At 36.2% G+C, this 21,874-nt stretch overlaps 2 protein-coding genes and 1 long non-coding RNA gene across 5 annotated transcripts; 2 read left to right on the plus strand and 1 right to left on the minus strand.

The window, feature by feature from the left end:
* Positions 1-6,742: 6,742 nt before the first annotated feature.
* LOC110774984 (uncharacterized) lies at positions 6,743-8,312 on the plus strand. The gene is made up of 2 exons (XM_021979592.2): positions 6,743-7,477; positions 8,150-8,312. The coding sequence occupies exons 1-2, from the start codon at positions 7,305-7,307 to the stop codon at positions 8,310-8,312; spliced, it is 336 nt and encodes a 111-aa protein (XP_021835284.2). The 5' UTR covers positions 6,743-7,304.
* A 54-nt stretch (positions 8,313-8,366) lies between these two features.
* LOC110774986 (uncharacterized) lies at positions 8,367-13,520 on the minus strand. 3 transcript variants are annotated; one of them, XR_008928064.1, is made up of 5 exons: positions 13,014-13,520; positions 11,702-11,923; positions 11,146-11,585; positions 9,461-10,952; positions 8,367-9,321 (listed from the first exon to the last, which is right to left on the minus strand). It is a non-coding gene; the product is annotated as an uncharacterized lncRNA (long non-coding RNA). The 3 variants fall into 3 exon arrangements; XR_002529628.2 differs by having other exon boundaries at positions 8,367-9,316; positions 9,461-11,071; XR_008928062.1 differs by having other exon boundaries at positions 9,461-11,071.
* A 6,910-nt stretch (positions 13,521-20,430) lies between these two features.
* Positions 20,431-21,874, plus strand: LOC110774987 (dirigent protein 24-like). The gene has a single exon (XM_021979595.1). The coding sequence runs from the start codon at positions 20,531-20,533 to the stop codon at positions 21,701-21,703; it is 1,173 nt and encodes a 390-aa protein (XP_021835287.1). The 5' UTR covers positions 20,431-20,530; the 3' UTR covers positions 21,704-21,874.

Consider the following 21,874-nt stretch of genomic DNA (forward strand, 5'->3'; position numbering starts at 1 on the left):
AGCAAGCAATTAGGGAATTAGAAATGTATTTTAGTGAAGCTAATAAGTATTTTAGTTTCATAAAATGTACATGATTCTTATAGATGTATAAGAAGTTTAGTGGGAGTACATAAAAACTTAATTGGTCCTATGTGTATCACACACATATCTCTCTATTGTGAAATAACATTCAAATGCTAATGACTTAGATTTGAAATTATTCATCAATGATGGACCATGGCGAAACTTAGTACATATTGGGTATTAAGATCTATTTACAAAGATCTTATAATATTGTTTTAGATTAAGTAATGGCGTTTACTAAATCAAACACGAAAGTCTCCATTGGAGATATTCGACCCATGTGAATAAATCTAAGTAAAGAATGTTTGAACTATGTATAAGCATTTACTAAGTTAAACATCAAAGAGTCTAAATGAGATTCTTAACCTATATTATATGTCATAGAATTTAGCTGGATTCAGTATCTACTAAAATTGAATGAGCTAAAGTTACATGAATAGAATTCAATTGGGAATTATTCTGCAAAAGAATTTATCATGTATGATATAATATGAGGATCGCCAAAAACGTATCGTATGACTTTAGCCATGACGAACATATACCAATCTCTATTGATCTAAGTAAAGATCAACTAGATTGAGATCAAGAATACTTATGGTACTTGAAAAGGTACATAGAATAGTTCTTGATTCAAGGAAATAAAGATACGCTAAATATTGATGCTACACGCATAAACACTGGCAAAGGATCAAGCAAGACCCTTTGGAGTTAACCATTGATAAGGACGAGCTATAGAGCATCGTGTTTTGAAATGGCAACATGGATTGGAGACCATGAGTTGTTGCGTGGGAAATTAAAATATTAATTTCTATGTTCTAAGATATAGTTGGAGAGTCTTCCACATATCTATGAACTGCTTGGATAGGTAAATCCAAACAAAGCGTCACTAGCAACCTATGCAGTTGAAGTAAAAGTAATTATTGCCTAAGAAGCAATAAAACAGGGTTGTTTAAAGTTCTTCACTGAACTTGGGTAGATCACCTATCTGCTGGCTTGATGGTTCTTCATTGAAAAATGCGTGGAACCACTCTTGAAGCAAGAAAAACGTCTGCTAACTTAATGGTTCTTCATTGCAAAATGCGTAGAACCACTAATGTAGTAAGAAAGACTAGATCACATAATAAACAAACTCGAAAAGATCTTATCATCATATCTCAAAGAACATTCGATGAAAAGGATGTTAAGATTGGCAAAGCATGATAACTAAACCTATGCAACAAGTGAGAAGCAACACTCACATTGTCGCACTGGAAATCAAGCATAGCTTTGAATTCCATGAATTGTTTTAGAAAATGGGTTTGAGGCCCATGGTTGTAAAACATTGGGGTTGAACATTTATCATATATGAAATGTATTTTCATATTCCATTTAATCTTGGTTTAGTATTAAATGATGAGTCCCTTCAACTTGACGATATATTCAAGATAGACTGTCAGGACCAGTCCTGTGACTAAGAAATGTCTATCAAGTGAACTTGAATGTCAAAGGTTGAAAATGGTCCCTAATTGGAGTTTTCTGTAAAATTGGACGCATAGAAAACGTTAGACGATTAGAGTGCAAGATGACTAGTAGTTCTGTTTCTTGAACTATGTGGACATGGCAATGTCATAATCATTTGCATAGATACTTACTTTGGGAAGACTAGTATCGGACAAGACCTATGAAACTTTACTGTAAGAGATGAAAGTCTGTCATAAGTAAATTTCATTAAATTATTAGACACTAAATCCTCAATACCTGAGTGATTTGAGATTACTTGTTTGAGAACTGGTTGCTTTGACGTTGACCAACCGTCGCACCGTAAAAGGAGGCTATAAAGGCAACGCTCAGGTAATCACCTATCAAACGAAGTCTAATCTCAAGATCGCAAGATTGGGATTGTCCTCCCATAAATCGGGATGAGATGCTTAAAAGTTGTACAAGGCCACTCGGAGAGCTAGAAACTGTGAAATGCATGGCCGTGCTCGGATGAATCATAGGCTATGATTATCTGTTTATTTGATCAGTTGAACTCTGAAACCGAGGAACACCTCTGGACATAATAAGGATGACAACTCTTACCTTATGTTCAAGAGCAAGCATCGAGCGACAAAGGAATTAGGAAATGCACACTTGTCCCTAAGGACAAGTGGGAGACTGAAGGAAATAATGCCCTTGGTCCAAGTATGCATTCTATGTTAAGTCTAATAAATGCGGTTCAGTATTAATTAACAAGTTAATAATTCAGTGAGATCAAGTGAGCTGAATGCCTAGCTAGAGGCCGCTTCAGTTCAAGTGGAATTAATGATATTAATCCACAGCTTACTCTTGACTGAACCCGTAGGGTCACACAAATAGTACGTAAACGGATCAAGTATTTAATGGCATTAAATACTCCATCTATGAATATTCGGAACCGACGGATCTTGGTTTCAGTGGGAGCTAAGATCGTCACAGGCAAGAAATGAATACTCCGGAAACGATGATATTGCCGGAAACGGAAATATGGATCGTATCGGAAATATGAATATTATCCAAGTCGTAGATGTTGCCGGAAACGGAAACATGGTACGTATCGGAAAATATTGTTGGAAATGGAAATATTACCAGAATCGGAAATATTGCCGGAAACGGAAATATTGTCAGAATCGGAAATATTACCGGAATCGGAAAATAATTCCGGAAACGGAAATATTAAATATTTGTTCGAAACGGAAATTAATTCCGGAATCGGAAATATTGAATATTGTTCGTATCGGAAATAGATTCCGGAAATGGAATTTTAATCGGAAGCGTATCGTACGAATTAGCATCGGACGAGGCCTGCCGGACGAAGGCCCAGCACGAAGCCAGGCCATCGCCCAGCAAGCACGCACGCCACAGCCCAGCGCGCACAAGGCCACGCATGCGTGGGCCGCGCTGCGTGGGCTGCTGCTCGCATGCGTGGGCAGCCCTTGTGGCTGCCGTGTGTGTGTGAGTTTGAGCTCATGCGAGATTCCTGAATCTGCAAGAGTCAGTGTATGATTAAATGTCTATTCCTATTGGATAAATTGATTAAGTAGAATTCATGTAGAATTCTAATTCCAATTAATTCGCATCCTACTAGGATTACGATTCCTTTTCCATAACTCTATAAATAAAGGCCTAGGGGTCATAATTTATACACAAGTTTCAAAGTATTCAAAAGTGAGTTTTTTGAGAGAAAATCAAACACACATCTTGCTCAAAAGTGCCGAAATTTTCTAGTACCTTAAGGGCGATTCTAGTTGGTCAATCTTAAGGCGGATCCGGACGTGCTGTGGACTATCTACGGAGGGACGACACTTGGAGTCCTAAAAGACTTGTTCTTGTTCGGTTCGGGCGCAGCTAGGGAGGGCACGCAACAAAGAGTATGCATCTAATTATGCTATATGATTATGTGTAAATAATATGTTTCCTGGGTTAATGGTTGTTTCCGCATGATCTATGTAAATGTCATATGTATCATAACCTAACATCATGTACACAAGTTAACACTTGAGCCACTTCCAAGCGCAGCTGAATGAAAGACCTTGTGAGTTTTGACCTCCAACTTGTGTTGGGATGACCTTGTGATATCCAACTCTACCGATAACTTGTGTCAATTAAATAAATCACCTACTTATTAATGCGTGATAAACCTTTTGGAGTTACCTATTACAAACTATAGGACACATAAAGTTGTACAATGAATCTCGAAAAGAAATTATGATGCTTCTATCACGATTTTTTCATGTTATAGGAAAATATAGGACAAAATCCTGATACAATCATACAAAGAGGAACACTGGATTGTTCTTATAATAAAAAGCCCCACAACCAACTATATTTTGTCGTAATTTTTTATTCCATGTTTACTCTTATAAGTTGTTTCTTGTAGGAGTTTTCTATGAACATCAAGGTAAATGATATCTCATGTGTTGACTTTTTAGACCAAAACGACCAATGTGTTGACTTTTTGGACCAAAAAGACCAATGTGTTGGTTGATCTCAAGCATGTACATACCTAATAATAATAATAATAATAATAATAATAATAATAATAATAATCCTATATAAATAATAGAGTATTACTACAATACTACGTACATACGCCTCATTATCTCAAAACTCTTAACATGATGAATTTAGCTAAATATTCCTTGACATGTGTTTGTGTTTTATGAGAACAAATCTAATACTTCATCCGTCTTTTAATACTCGCAACGTTTGTTAGTTTCACGCATGCCGATGCACAACTTTGATCATTTATATCTTAAATTCTCTTTATGCAAAAATTATAAAAAGTTGTTATTTTGAAAATACACATTGAGACGAATCTAACAAGATCCCACATGACTATGTTTTATCTTATATAAAAAACACTACGAATAGTCAAAGTAGATTATATGAATAGTGACAAAATCCAAACATTGCGAATATTAAAAGGCGGAGGAAATATATATATAAGTCTAACTTGTGTTGGGATGACCTTGTGATATCCAACTCTACCGATAACTTGTGTCAATTAAATAAATCACCTACTTATTAATGTGTGATAAACCTTTTGGAGTTACCTATTACAAACTATAGGACACATAAAGTTGTACAATGAATCTCGAAAAGAAATTATGATGCATCTATCACGAATTTTTCATGTTATAGGAAAATATAGGACAAAATCCTGATACAATCATACAAAGAGGAACAATGGATTGTTCTTATAATAAAAAGCCCCACAACCGCATAAAATTTCAGCCAATGAAAAATCTCATATTTGTTTTTTTAAAAGTATTAATTTATTAATTAAGCATTTTAAATAAAGTTTCTAAGTTGATAGATGCAACAATAAGAACACGACGACCCTCTGTCTCACAAAACAGAGGATAAAATATCGAATTGCTCATAGCACCTTAAATTTTATGATAGATGTCCTAAGCTATCAATATAACTTGAATCGCTAGGATTTTATTAAATATTGGGGGGAAAATTTTCAATTATAACTACGAAGTATAAAAAGTTGTCACTTTGCGAGTTAATAGCTTAAAAATTTTACTTTTGCAAATTACAGCCTTAAAAAATATCCGACATTCAAAAACTACAATCTCGAGTCAAACAACGATAAACTTACACTGAAAATGAGATCAAATATTATTTTTACAAATTTTTATATAAGGCGCTCTTGCACGTGTCATATAACTTAAGCAATGAAACCAACTAGTTAAATAAACAAAATGCTCTTTTCGATAAGGCACGATCTTACACAAAGTTGATGCATTATTTTTAACTCATCCAAAATGCAAAGCCTAACCTATTTTTTGGGTATATTTTTTATATAGCTCCAATAGATTTTTGTATCTTTTAGTAGAAAAAGGATCAAAGCTATATAGCTGTGAATTGAGCAGAGTACAAACTATCTTCTTAACTTTTTTTTTTTTGTACATTTAAATTAAGTAGGACATAGTAGAAGGCAAACAAATATAATTATCCTTTTAAAAAAACAACCACGTGACTTTTACTAGTCCTTACTTATCTTAATAAGCCGAAACACCACCCATTTTCTTACATCGACTTTTCTTTTGCGTAATTTTTTATACCTACTTTACCCCTTATATTTGTTGTTTATTACAGTTATGCCAACTCAATTCATTTACTTTCTTTTAATTATTTTTTTTACTGTTGTAGTAATTAGATACACGTGTACCATTGATTTTAGCTTTTTAGTTTTCGCATGGATTATTATTTCGGCTTTAGCTTTCCCATAGTACTCCCTCCGAACCTAAATATTATTCCCGTTTGGCATTTTACGCGGTTATTAAGGAAAAATAAACATTATAATGTTAACTATTATTAATGTAGTTTTATGGGGAATTGTTGCTTTTTGGTTCCATTTTCACAAGAAAACAAAATAGTTGAACCAATAGAATTTAAGGGAAAAAAATGTCAACTCATTAATCCATCCAAACTTAAACCAACCAATGAGACTACAAGGGTTTTTATTGATAAACCAATAGAATTACAAAGTTAAAATTACAAGGAAGAGATTAAAAAAGAAATAAAAGAAATGGGAAGATTATTTTGGGACACTAAAAAATGAAACGGGAATAACATTTAGATTCGGAGGGAGTAGTAAAATGACGGAGCCTTTGCATGTTGAAAATGGGAGCAATAAATCTCACTTCTTCTTCTCGTCTTTGTTCAATTATTGATCGTCATTTGTTTTAGTTTCTCTACTGTTATTTTTTGCTAGAATTAATATTAATCTGATCCGGGAGATGAATTTCGAGAACTGTATAAATGTTTTGTGCTACTTAAATCATATAGTTGTTGAATTTTGTAAATCCTCCGAATAATTCAAATATTTTTTTTGATATCGCGTTTGCTGGTTCAAAATTGACCACCTTCTTTGCTAATTAGCAAAGGAGACTACCTACTAAGCAAAGGCATATTATTCTACTTTTCTTAAGTTAATGTTATTGTCTACGTACAACATCACCTTTGTAAAGAATGCAAAAGATATATAAAAGATATTTGCCACTAATTAGTTTAGTTTAGTTTTGGACATATATAAGATAGATATAATCATCAATGTAACAATTGTATTTATAAATGGTGAAATCCATCACCGGTGTACCTTTCAAAATATGTAATTCTCTTGTGTAAATTATAAATAGTAAAACTAATTTCCTATTGTAGATGATAATATAAACGTAAAAAAAAAAGTGACAAAAAATTTCATATATATGTGCGTTTACGTGCAACGCACGTATCCTTTGCTAGTTTTAAGAAACATGAGATGAGAAGTACTCTTCTCAAATTCAACTGATACAATCATTACAACTTATTTAATGAACAAAAGGGGATTTCATGCTGATTAGAAAACAAAAATTAGAAGATCGATGTAATAATTTCAAGTACAAAACCAACTTTAAGTACCATACAAAATCTATATATACCCTAATTCAAAGGCTTATTAATCAAGCTCACCGAATTGGACATAATCGTTAAATTCATTTTTCCTCCAGTTCAACCCTTTCCACCCGCAAAACTTCTCTCCTCCCTTTCAAGTTTCAACCACCGCAAATATCTACTCATCCCTTCCAGCCACCGCAAAGTATTTTTCCTCCCTTTCAATTAGTTGAATTAGTTGCGATTAATTGTGAAATTGCAATTATTGGTCTGGTTATTGCTGTAGTATTTGCTAAATTGAATTGATTCACTGGTGTTTCTTGATTTTTTGAAGAGGATTTTTCGAAGGTTTTTTAATGGCGATAATTGACGAAGAAAATTATAATCCTCTGTTTCCCGCTACACCTAGCGATATCGTTCATTCTTTGCAATCCGAAATTGAGTTTTACACCAACGAGTTGAATGAAACCAATGCACAGATTGCCGCTTTCAGAGCCTTGTTTGTCCAACCGCTTCTTGGTGGTCTCAGGTTTGTTTTCTTTTTGCATGATTTTTAATCTTCGGGTGCTTTCTTTATTTTTACTATTTATGTAGTTAATACAAATAATTACTTTTTTGACCTATTGAATTGCTAGTGACACACAAATAAGCCTGGTTATTGGGCGGGTCAGGGTGAGTCGGGGCGGGTCACATACAAGTAGGCCTCAGTTTCAGTTTAACCACACTGTGTGTGTAGTGGGTTGGTGGGGAGGGGGGGTGCGCAAGAGATGGAAGGCGTCGAATGAGGGGCTGGTTAAAATTAACGTGGATGGGGGATGTCTTGAAGGCTTGGGCTTGAGCATAGGGGTCGTGTTTAGAGGGGCTGCTGGTGTGGTAAAGCCGCAAGCCGCATGGATGGGTGCGGACTGCTGGTCGCCACTGTTAACGGAGGCCAAGGCGGTCCTTATGGGCGTGGGATTAGCATATGAGTTCGGGGTGTACTTATTTTCAGTTTGTTTCTTGGAGCGTCATAAAGAAGGCAACAGGGTGGCTAGCTGCCTTGGATATTACTTTCGGATTTGATTGCTAATGAATACTAAATGACTGATGGCTTTCCCTAAAAAAAAAATACTTAAATAATGTCTTAAAATACATAACTACGTAGATGTAGATGTTGTCCTAGCCTCTTACACATAACTAAAAACTCTTATCCTTTTTGCAGTACTGACCCTGGTGCTGTTGACCCTGCTAGTGTTTACCCTGCTGGTGTTGACCCTGTTGCTGATCCTGGTTGTCACGTGCTGACTATTTCCAAGCCTTATGCATGTTGCTCACTAGCGTCACAGTTCCGTCGGATCACTAGTCAAGACACTTCACCCCTTTAACTATGCTAAGTGTGCTACGAAAATGGCTAAGTAAGGATTGCAAGCAAGAGAGTGTTTGTAATAAAGCTCTTTGTATTACTTAAGTGTGATTAAAATGTGTTGGCTGATTTGCACAAATGAATGGGGAAGCCTATTTATAGGCACCCAAGTCCCTAGCCTAGAACATTCTACACTCTAGAATATTCTACACTACTCTTTACAAGAATGCCCTACAATTCTCTAGAATGTTCCCACCTCCAAGGGAACCCTCTATACAAGGAGGTATCTAGAAATATCTGTACAGCAAGGTTCTACACTCTTCCTAGCTAGAACCTTCAAGAAACAACCAAGCTAGAGTGTCCAAGATGCCTCCGGAGCACTCTAGAACCTTCCGATGCACAACCGTGCATACCTGCTGCAAAATCGGGCCTTCTGGGCCTCAAACCCAAAATTTGGCCTGACCATTGTCTTCATTGGGCCAAAATACACGGGACCCCCAAGTTTCAGCCCATTTGGATATCGTTTGGTCCCCCAAACGACCCACTATCCGATGGACCCCCACGTTGCCCGATGGTGCCCAACGACCTTGCCGCCACCCTTGGCGGTGCACCGCGTTGCGTTGCGATGCTTGTTGCCTTGCATGCTGCCACATGCGATGGTGTGGGAGGCTATCCGTGACATGGTGCTGTTTACCCTGCTGGTGTTGACCCCGATACTGTTGTCCTTGCTGGTGTTGACCCCATTGCTGTCAACCCCGGTGCTGTCAACCCTGGTGCTGTTAACCCTAGTGCTGTTGACCATGGTGTTGTTTACCCTGCTGGTGTTGACCCTGTTGCTGATCCTGGTGCTGTTTACCCTGCTGGTGTTGACCCCGGTACTGTTGTCCTTGCTGGTGTTGACCCCGTTGCTGTCAACCCCGGTGCTGTCAACCCCGCTGCTGTTAACCCCGGTGCTGTTAACCCTGGTGCTGTTAACCCTGGTGCTGTTGACCCTGGTGTTGGTGTCCCTGCTGGTGTCCCTGCTGTCTGCACTAAAAGGGGATGTAAACGGATAAGATATGAAGAATACAAAACTTGTGTGTGGTGTAAGAACAAGCTGAAAAAAACGGGAAATTTAGAACTCAAAGTGACATACAATGATGAAGTTTACCGAATGACCATCTCTCATACCTGCTCTTTAGGAGACCTCCAGAGTGCGGTGATGAAGAAATTGGGTCTTGAGACTCCTAGCCGGCTTGGGGTTATCAAGGATAACTATTTCAATAGACTAGATGATGACAATGACGTCATATATTTCATCAAAGAAGCACTGACACAGCAACCTCCAGTCCTAAAAGTCACAATCAAATGAAGAAGATATTAGCAGTTTACAGAATAGAAAACAGAACAATCTCAGAATTTTTTTTAGTTTACTGCTGACTTGCTACAGAATACATATCATACTGTCACAGCTCTTTGTTTAGGCTATAAAGTCAAGCAGAACCAGCAGCTGTGTTAATTTTGTAATAATGTTTAGACTAAAGTTTGTTTCCCACTTTGACATATGTGATTTCTGTTCTTTTAAATACAGTAAAATCCATATAGTACAACTATAACATAGCAACAGCTAAAACCATGCATGGTTTGTAAGAAATAACGTAGCCCATCTTGAATTGGAAAATAAATGGTGGGGTTTTCAGGAAAATTGCAAAAATCATTTTTGAGGACTAGATCCAGACACATAAATCAGATATGTGCTCAGTATCCTAGTATGTCAGATATGTTTGGTGTACAACACTTTTATTGAGTCCCCCCCCCCCCCCCCCCCCAAAAAAAATATAGCAAGCATAGGCTGAATAGCAAGACCTAAGTAATAATTCTAACATTTTTCTAAACTTGGAACAAAGCCAATGTAGCAATCAGAAAGTCTAAAATCTAAATCATAAATCTGTTATGCTCAGAGCTTTTAACTATCATATCATGCAACTAAACAAAAATTCTTGTACACAATGTCAAGACTGTTTTATAAGTAACTTGTCATGTGTAAGTACCATTAGTCCTTAACAATACCAATTGATGAGCACCAAAATAACAATGTTAATGATAAAGTAAAATAATTATTAAAAAAAAGGAAAAAAGGCTTGGGACAATTCATTATTCTCTGTACAACAGAAATAGTAAACAAATGTAAAGAATTTCAAGATCATATGGTCTGCTTGGAACTATAATCTAGCAAACAAATGTTTTTAACAAAAAATTAAAAATTAAAAGTAGACAATGAAATTTCAAGAGCGTTGTTAAAACCTACGTTGGTTTTTATAACTTTTGTAGTAGTGTGGTCTTATTTAGAAATGATGTGCTACTGCCTCCACATGACTTTCCTCAAGCTATAAACCATGTTTGATTACATAATATTACATCACAGTTTGCCGAAATGATAGACTACCATGGGGTCACATCTTAATCCCCATGTCTCGAGGTTTCATGTATAAGGACCAAGTTTTACAGAAATGGTTTTAACAGAAATTAAAAATTAAAAGTAGACAATGAAATGTGCTCATGCCTGCAGAAATCGGTTCAGAGCAATCAAGATGCACTGCATCGAAAGCTCATCAGGATTTATGAAGTTCAGTGCCTTTGACATGGCAATAAACACTTCATCGGTTATACGATCAGGTACGCCCTATAAAATTTGCAAAAGGAGTATCAACACTTAAAGCCCCTGCAAGTTAAAGTTTAAAGCTAGACATACAATAATTTTCTTTTTGGAGTAACCATAATGCAGGGTACAGTAGTAAGAACCTGTAAAGAAAAACATGAATCAATGAGAAAAAGCATATGATTTTAAATATCAGAAATTTTCAGTTCACAATTACCTGCCCACTATCTGTCTCAAAGCCAGGTGAAGAAGAGTCTTTTCTTTCCTGAACTGCATCCTTCTGGTCACCATCCTTCAACAGCTCTGGAACCTCCTCAGAGCCCATCCCCTGGGAGCTATTTGACTCATTATCACTTTCACTGCATGGCTTCAGGGTTCACCTCTTCCGTGATTCTGCGAATTCCTTTCAGCAAGAAGCGCTTCATTTGCTCTAGATTAGGCACGCCAACGCCAGATTTATCTTCACAAGGTACAACTGCAGCTTCATTTTCTGAAGCACTGCACGTACGGTGACACAATTTCCTAACTTCAGTCTACGACGCCATGTATCTTCTGTCTTATCAAGTTTCCAATGTCTTGCAGCACAATATGGAAAAGGATTGGCTGACCAAGGCCCTCGTTCATCAATCAAATATCGGAAGACATGCATCCATTATCCTGATCAAATTAGAGTTGTTGTAAAACTAACAGAATGTCAATGCATCTACCTTATTATATTAGCAACAAAAAATGCATCAACAATAATCAAACAATAAGAAGAGAAGTGTGCATACATCAACTACTTATTGCTCCTCGTCACAAGCAAGTTGGAATGCAGCTCTCCTACTATCATCCAAAGCAAGTATTCCTCTTAAGTTGCGTTGCAACTCATTTTCAAATGCCTTTTTCTGGCCAGAGTCTGTCAGTATGATCTCATCTATCCTAATCCGTAAGTCAACCAGCTGCCTCATGTGATCTGTCTCTAAATCTTTTATGAATTTTGCCTCATCAGAAGCCTGGGAAATAAGAAAGAAAACACACATTACACAACCACAAAGTCACAAGTGGATAACAAAATTAAAACAGCTTCTACACAAATCAAAATCTCCTACTTCCTGTTTGCCATATCGAATTCTACTGAAACAATTATGAAAGTTTTTTTTATTAAGAAAAAGAGAGCAGTATAGCATGAGGACAAGGTGTCCTCATAAGGAAACATAAGAACCTAGTTACAAATTAACCCAGTTTCATTGTAACTCCCTAATTGAGTAAGTTTCAATATCCCAGCACTTTTTACAAATTAACCCAGAAAATTATCAACACTTAAAGCCCCTGCGAGTTAAAGGTTAAATCTAGACATACAATAAACTATACACTTTTTACAGGTCCGGATCCACCGCTAAATTTTTGATGAAGAAAACTAATGAGAGAACACTGCAAGGTTATCAATATGTACCAGTTGCTTCAGTAGTTAAGGGGTTTCATGCTTAATACAAGCTCTACCACCTCTCTTGTCCTAAGGTCTGCATAATTGAGGCAAAGATAGGAAAAAGACTGAAGGAAGCTATTCAGGAAAGTAATCGAACACACAATGGGATAGGGAACAGGCAATTCTAGTAGTGTGTCCACAGTCGAGCTACTCTATCTGGCCAACCACCAAAACACTCATGACATAATTTCTAGAAAACCCAGAGGGGACCAAGCATTCAGTTAAGTACTCATGGTTATAGGACCATCACATGAGCACAAGTCAATGATACTTTAAATCAATAAGAGCAGAGAAAGAATGAAACTTAGATACAAGCATTCAGTTAGGCACTCATGGTTGTAGTTCCTGCCTTCCTAAACATGTGTCCTGGTAGGAGTATTAACTTAGCATTTTAGCAACAACATAGATTAATACAGCAGCTTTTAATTTTGGGGACAAGTTTCAAACAAAATTGACAGAAACGTAGTACAGTAACTCAATCCTTGAAAAAACAGAAGACCAAATCTCAAAGCAAAATTCAAAATGAACCAAATGGGGCAGTTCAACCAAAATTCAAAAGAATCGGGAAAATACAACCAAAATTCGAAAAGAATTAGAATATAAAAGAGGAAAATTACCTTGAATTTGTGATGAAACAGCTCGACTGCAATGGAGTTTCGTGAAATCAGGTTCAGAATCCAAGATGAAAACCCCGATCAATGTTTGCGTGAATTATTCACACCCTCCCCCCAGAATCCCGCGCTTCGATGGATGAATTTGGTATCACCTGGTGTCACCCTATGGAGGAATTTGATGGATGAGAGAAAACTGATCCTTTCTCCCATCAGTCTTCCAAATGCAAGCATGAAATTGTGAATAGGTTTTGGATCCGGACTCTTGTGAATATATGAACAATAAGAAAAAAAAAGTTTCAAAGTATATGATATAAAAGCAATTATGAAAATCCATTTGTATTGGATCTCTAATCAAATCATCCTCTCAAAACTTCCATCGAGGATCTTGGGGAACAACTCGGACTCGTCAGAAACTTGTGTTTTTGTAATGATACGGCTGTGAAGGTGGTGTTACAGTAATGAAAGGGAAGGGATTAGAACTCTACCTCGTAGAATTTTTATCGAGTTAAGGAAATATTTGAGTTTCCACCTATTGGGGTTTAAGTTTTTTTATTTCCCCTTTTGGGTCTAGGTTCAGTTTCCAAATAATTTAACTCACCCTTAACTCATCTTTAACCATACTTCAAATAAAAAGTATAAAATTTTAGTTTAATGGCAAAAAAATAGTGAAATACTAAATATAATTTTAAAACAAAATTTAACAGTCAATTCCCCTAAAAAATGAAATAAAAATATAAAGAAAAAATCTCTCTAAAAAATTGTTCTTCTCGCACTCCATTGTACCTCTTCCCCTGTCGAAATTTAGGAGCTCTCCTCATCAAAGTTTTCACGTCGCGAAGTTTCTTTTCTAGCGAATACTTTTTCGGAGTTAAGAAAGCACATGAGATCTAAGTTATTAAGTTTTTCACCTCTTGGGGTTCAACTTTCATTTTTCACCATTTGGGGTGCATATAGTATGTATTTTCCAGCCAAATTAACTAGTTGGCACTTAAAAATATAGATACTTGACTAAAAACGTAAACCCATTATATCTTGTCCTTTTTTTTTTGGGATTAATATTGTTCATTCATATGTTTGACTAAAACATACAAAAGTAAAAAGAAAAAATATATTGTTTAAAATTATGATTAAAAACTATTTCACTTTTTTCTATTGGATTTTTTTTTATTAATAAAATCTTCACTAAATTTATATGAATATTGTTAATGCATTATCTGGAAAATCTTTTTTTGTTATAAGCAATAAAGTAATGAATATAAAATAATACGAATTGAAATAGAAAATACACAAAAATATAACCTAATTTGAACAAGGAAATTCACGAAAAAAAACAGTACTCACCGAAAAAAATACTTCACGATGTGAAAACTCTGATTAGGAGAGCTCCTAAATTTCCGACAAGGGAAGAGGTAAGCAATGGGGTGAGAGAAGAGCAATTATTATAGAGAGAATTTTTTTTTATATTTTTTTTTCTCTTTTGAGGAGAATTGACTGTTAAATTGTGTTCTAAATTTTATATTTAGTATTTGACTTTTTTGTCAATTAAAATAAAATTTTATAATTTTTATTTGAAGTATGGTTAAGGATGAGTTAAGGGTTAGTTAAATTACTTGAAAACTAAAGCTAGACCCCAAAAGGTGAAAGAAAAAAACTTAGACCCTAAAAGCGAAAAAACTAATAACTTAGACCCTAAACGTTTCCTTAACTCACTTTTTATCAAACTCTAGAGGATCTTGACCCGGTGTAACAAACAAATCATTTTAATTATGTGGCTGAGATCTATTAAGTAACATCAACAATCAAGATTAGTTTGTGTTATCGTAGTCGTCAGTAGCACTAGAAGCTTCGTTCTTTTGTCTATAGTAAGGTGAAGAACAAAAAAAATTCCTCTCATTTACCTTCTATCAGATCTTCAAATTTGTTCGTTTTAATCCCAAAATTTGTCGCAAACCTTGAATTTCACCTCTGAATCACTCAATCACCCTAAAACACCTTATTTTGTTGAAAAATCGGAATTAGCATAGTTGGATTTCATTGGCTTTGAAGAACAAGGAAAGAGATTGTGATTGAAGAAATTGATATGAGATTTGATGATAATATAAGTTGCATGTTTCCAGTGCAGGATATTGGTTCCAGTATTTTGTTTGTTGTTTGATTACTTGCTACTTGGTTTTGGTTTCTCTGGTTTTTCTAATTTTTTTTATTTACAGAAAATAGAGATTCCTTGACTGATTTGCATGACTGATTTACAGACGTTAATCATATTAACGTTAGGTTACAAAAGCGCTAGGAAATGCACAGTTTGAATTTTTTCTTGACAAGATGCGCATTCGAAATTTTCATGCTCCACTTTGAGGGAGGATGTTACGGTTATAGAGTTAGAATACCATAGAAATTCTAATATGAATAGAATTGTTATTCCGTTAGAGTTAAGTCTAGTATTAAGTTGTGATTAGAGTACTAGTACTGAGATATAGTTTGAGTAGGAGTTTGACTTCTTAGACTTCTTAAACTTATGTACTATAAATATTTACATGCATCAATGATGAGAGTTACGACTTTGAGTATTATTTAACAATTTCAGTCTATTTATCCACCTTAAATTTTATTTTCACAAATTCTTATTTACAATGGGTGTACAATAAATATTGTACACCGGAGTAAAAGTTAACTCAAAATGCTTAAAAGTTAAGCATATATATATGTAAAAGTTATCTACTTTTTAGTGATAAATTTTTTCATTTTAGTAAAACTTATTTCTTCAAAATAACTAATAATGTATAAAATTAATCATTTAACCCTTTAAAATATTTATCTATCAATTTTCTTTTACTAATATAAAAGTTAATCAAAATTAGGTTAAAGTTACAAAAAAAGGGTTAAAGTTATCTTGGTGTACAATAAATTTATTGTACACCTTGTGCGCACAAGACCTTTTGTTTTATTTTAGGTTCCTATCAAACACTCTTATTTATTTAAAGTGACTTAAATTATCAGCACCCAGTCATTTAAGTTGACTGAAAGTGATCGCCAAACAGAGCCTAGACTTCCAGTCATATTAGATTTCCTATATCAAATAAGATTTGTTTTGTAATCCCTATGTATTTTAAATATCTAATATAAATACTTCCCCCGTTCTTATTTACATGACACAATTGAGTTTATGACACTATTCACACAAGCCCATTTGACTTCACTTTGTGATTTATATTTAAGAAAAAATATAGTCATGTGGAGTCTTATCAACTTTTGAAATCATGCATTGGCAAACGTGCCTAAAGAATTGTGTCATTTAAAAAAGAACAGAGGACGTACAATGGTAGATAAACGGTTGTTTTGCAGATTTTCTGTTGCTAGGGCAAATTTCGGAATTCTTCCTATCTTTTTTTTTTTTTGACATAAGCTCAATTTTGCATAAATAAAAGAGTTTACAATCTAAGGTCCTTATGGACCATTACATTTACTACAAAACAAACTAAAAACATAAATGCTAAGATAGCGTGCTCTTCTCGGTTGGTACCCCGATTGTTGAATTGACTTTGTTTACATTGCCACACTGAAAGTAGCATGCCAAAGCCTTTCTTGATGCTTTCTTTGTGGAAGACTGGGATATTGGGACAATAACTTGGAGGTTCCCTTAAGATACTGAAACAATTAAAATCCAAAGAAAGAAGTAGAAGAGTAGTAATGACACGAGCCAGTTGCAAAGGACTTGTGATTTGCTCACAAGAGGCATGAGTCACTAAAAGGGACTCAAAAAGCATGCTATTAACAGCAGCGCTAAGATATAAGGTTTTGAAAGCGACAAACACAGTCATCGCTAACCTAAAATGAGAATTAACATAAGTTAATCCCATAAACGACCTAACAACCAAGACCCATGTAAACCTGAACCCCCTCCCACACATATCTCCTTTCCTCGGCATAGCACCCAAAACAGAGCCTCCAATGTTGCTAACACTCATTCCCTCAAATTTCCTATTACCTAATCCCAACACATCTACTCCAATCTTCCAAATTAGGACATCCCACATAGGACTCCCCATAAACATCCAAGAACTCAAAAACCTATCTTTAATTAAACCTACAACAATCTCAAATTGGTAAACAACCAACCTACACACAGAAAAGCAAACCAGAGCTATCCAAAGCAATCTACATTCAACTGCACACAACCTATGCACCCACCATAAACACATAAAAACAACCAAATAAGATAACAAACCCATAATCATTGAGGTTACTAAAACAAGAGTAAATTAAAAGCCTTAAACTGAATCCCGGACCTAACCTTTACCTTTATCGGCAAGATCGGGATTTTCCCGACACTACAAGACGACGGCGATTAGGAAACCTTTAGAAAACAGAGACTTAATTCCCAAATACCAAGAATACAACCCAAACCAGAAAATCTATCCCAAACAATTAAACCCTACCCCTAAAAATTAACCTTTACCTGCAAGTAAACACCGGCGGCACTTTACCTTTACCGATGATAAAAGCGGCGGCGATTAGGCGGTAGGTGGAATAGATTAGGTTGAAATTCTGGACCAATAACCTCCGAAACGGATGAGCCGAAACCCTAGCTTGGTTGGATGGCGGCGCAAACAGAAGAAGCACACTAAAACAACTCCGAATTAAAATTTACCAGATCCGGTGAGAAGAAGCACACTAAGAGGAGGTAGAAGCTTCTCTTTCGACCAAGCTTGGCTCCGTCTTCTTCTTCCACGCCAGATCCACGAAGCTACACCGCTAACAATAGGGTAGCAGGCTCGCCGGCGGCCGATTAGCGAGTCGTGGCCACCAGCGAGCCGGCTAATGTGGCGGCTAGGTTTAGGGTTTTTGTGGGTTTTCTTTGAGAGGAATTCTTCCTATCATGGAACTCTCGTCGGTATCAAACGGCCACTCTCAACCTTTCCCAGATATCAACCAGGTAAATAATATGTGAATTTTAGAAACTAATTATCAGAAATTTTACCATTAAACATATTTGATTTCTGTATGCGTTGGAAGATGATTGCAAGAGATTTGCAGGGCTGACTCCGTCAACATAAAGCATTATAAATAATTATACTACTTATGATTCTTTTATACTCTTCAATTTGCATTATTTATACTAAATTTTTCATGAGCAGCTTCGTATTTCCGATAGTGAAATTGAAAATTGAAAAACTCAATACAACGAGGTCATTAACAATTACTTCCGAGTCATTCGGTACGACATTTGATAAATCAACCGTCAATAGACATAATCGAACAACTGTCACAAAATAAATAAATAAATAAATAAATTGCAAAATGTGACAAATTCTAAGGTTTGTTTATATTTTAAGAAAAAACATATTCAGATGTTAGTTTTTAAGTTGTACATTGAATAGAATTTTGAGAATTATAGTATACAAATTCTTTATTTTTACGGAGTCTAGTATAATATTTTATTTTTATTGGGGTTGTTTACTATTGGCAGAAAATTGCATTAGATGTAGTTGAGGAGAGGGCAATTGATATGGATGGTGATACAACAATGAATGACGAAGTGGTAATGTGTGACGATTCTGAATCAGAAGATGATGATTCTGAATTGGACGTTGATGATGAAGCCCCATGCCATAGATGGGGATACCATAAGGTGGACGAGAAAATACTTTCAGTGTCAAAATACTTGGATCATGAAAATGAAGAGCCTAATAAGATGTTAGTTGATGTAATTGAAGGGCTACTAACATATGGATATGGATATGGATATGGATATGGATATGGATGTCAACCAACAACGATCCTGGATGCCTTATGTGTGTTATAGTAAAAGTTGTACAACAACGCTTATCGTCAACATCATTTATCAAGAAGATATGTTTTTGCTTCCTTTGCCTTCTACTATCACTGTTGCTCAACTCAAGGAAAAAGTTGCAAACAAGCTTCGCCTACAGTTTAACACATTTCAACTCAAGCATCATAATTTGCCTACATCACCTACTACCAGGAGCCTTGTCAGATTTTTCGTTGTTGATGTCTAACTTCAGTTCTCTGCATTTTAGATTATTATGTATTTCAAACTTTAATATTACTTTTTTTGATAAACAAATTAATTCATTGATAAAAGTGTCATACGACATCTACATAAAGATTTAAATCTAACAAATACATAACAATCGAATCAATTAAAACTTCCTTTCACCATAGCTACGATCGTAGTATATCAAACATTTTGTATACCCTCTTTTATATCGCTGTGATTTACAGCCTTCATTGACGAGGGGGTCTATAGATCTGTTGTAGCCGTGACAAATATGATTTCCGTTTGATTCGTCTGATTGTAGTCGAAAGATTGACATCCTCTTCGATCCCGCATAAATCTTTACCAAAGAAACAACCTGAACTAAACTAAACACACAAAACTTAACTAGAAACAAACCCATCATAGGGGTACTTACTAACCTGAAACAAACAAACCCACTATAGGGGTACTTACTACACTGAAACTATGCAGTTTTATTGAGATCTAACGCAAAAACACAACAGAATTGAAAGAGAAGGGGCGGAAATAACCAAATTTCCGAAGAAAATTGGCTATTTCCGTCCTAGAAAATCCTAATTTTTGTAAACCCTAAAAAGAGAGAGAAAAGAAGGAGAGAGGGGAGACTTTAATATTACTTAATACTCCCTATTTCTTTTAATACTCACACCGTTTTGACGTTTTGCATTGTTCACATAATTCACTTTGATTCTATTCTATTTCGTAGTATATACTTTCTCCGTTCTTTTTTAAATGACACAATTATTTAGGCACGTTTGCTAATGCACGATTTCAAACATTAATATCTCTAATTGTGGATCGGAAAAATTTATAAAAAGTTGATATTTAAATAATATTTACTGATACGAATCTAATAAGATCCAACACGAATGTAAGGAAATGTAAAGAACATTTGGGACATCCAAAAAGAGACGGATAGAGTATTTTATATATAAGGAAACAAGACTATAGTTATGGGACGCCCAATTTAAAATACATAACTATAATTTTGGGCGGAGGAGTATCAAATAACAAGAAATAAAGTTGAGAATGGTTAGCAACTTAGCACACCTAAACAATTCAAAGACAAAATAAAGAATACTTCGTATTTGTCAATGCACTTTTCACCCTGTAACACCAATCAACTCCTTTTAATCAATACGAAGTATTACACAACCATAATTATTTAAAGCATCTTCAATTAAACCTACTCAAATCAAGCAAGTTTAGGTTGACTTAACCCATCAAAACTTATATTATACTATAATATGATCAAATTAAACCCACATTTATTTATTATACTAACAAGCAAACTACTACTCTAATTTCATCAGCTCCACTACAAGTTTCTGACATTCCTTCACTTCTGAAGTTCCTTAAATCTTATATATACCTTAATCTACATCTTTCTATTCATCACCAACAACAATTCAAGCAATAATCTCTCTCAAACACCAAATATCATATAATCAAACATCTTTTCTTACAACTGTCAACCTCAAATATGGCTAAGTTTCTTTCCCTTCCCACCATTTGCCTCTTACTACTAACCTTCACTCTAGGACTCACCAACTCCGCCCGGCTCCTAGACCAGATGGGTCCTCAGTTCACTCCTGCAGACGAACTGCCGAGTCTACCACCAGTAGACGATTCCACCAATACTGTTCTGCCAAGTGGACAAGCCCCTGCTTTTGCTTCAGAAGCTCCAGCTGCTGCTGCAGAAGCTCCACCTGTTGCTGCAGAAGCTCCAGTTGCTGCTGCAGAAGCTCCACCTGTTACTGCAGAAGCTCCAGCTGCTGCGGCAGAGGCTCCAGTAGATGATGATCAAACTGAACAGCCTACAGCCACTGCAGCTGCACCAGTAGCTGCTGCGGCGGCGGCAGCCCCAGAGGATGCTTCTGCTGCGCCACTCCCTGCAGGACCTGCTCAGGGTGGTGCAGCAGGTGGTGCTGAACAACCCGGACACCCAACTATCTCCTTCTTCATGCACGATGTTCTAGGTGGATCCAGCGCCTCAGGCCGTATAGTCACTGGCCTGATCGCCTCCAGCAACGCTAACGGAATTCCATTCTCACAGCCTAACAACCAAGTATTCCCTGTCTCCAATGGAGTACCCCTCATGAACAACGGCAACCTCAACAACGTCCTCAGCAACAACAATGTCCCCTTCCTTGCAGGACTTAACGGTCAGAACCAACCCCAAGCCCAAACCATCATCCAAAATGCTGGCTCCAACAGTGTTGTAAACGGTGGAAACAACAACCAGGCATTCGTCACCCCGGGTCAACTACCCACCGGGTCAGCCCTCCAGAAGCTGTTGTTTGGTTCCATCACTGTCATTGATGATGAACTCACTGAGGGCCATGAGCTCGGGTCTGGTGTCATGGGAAGAGGCCAAGGCTTCTACCTTGCTAGCTCCCTTGATGGTGAGAGTCACACTATGGCCTTTACCGCGATTTTCCATGGTGAGGGTCATGAACAGGAAACTGATGACACTCTCAGCTTCTTCGGAGTCCACAGAACCGCCTCTCCGATATCTCAGATGGCTATCATTGGAGGGACTGGAAAGTATGAGAATGCTAAAGGGTATGTTACTATTGAGACCATGCCTGATCAGAACCAACACACTACTGATGGTGTTGATACCGTTGCTCACTTTAGTGCTTACCTTACCTAGACATTACAATTAAGCATTCAGAGTCCCGGAATTTAAATTTGTGTTATTTGATGTTTGTGGTTTTATGTAAGTTGAAGTTTCATTGTCTTGGTATATGTATGTATTTATGATGAAAACATTGTAATTTAATCAGGAATCATGTGTTTAATACTACTGAGTTTCTTGGATTTA

The sequence above is a fragment of the Spinacia oleracea genome, chromosome 1 (assembly GCF_020520425.1).
Source record: "Spinacia oleracea cultivar Varoflay chromosome 1, BTI_SOV_V1, whole genome shotgun sequence".
Classification (NCBI taxonomy): Eukaryota; Viridiplantae; Streptophyta; class Magnoliopsida; order Caryophyllales; family Amaranthaceae; genus Spinacia; species Spinacia oleracea.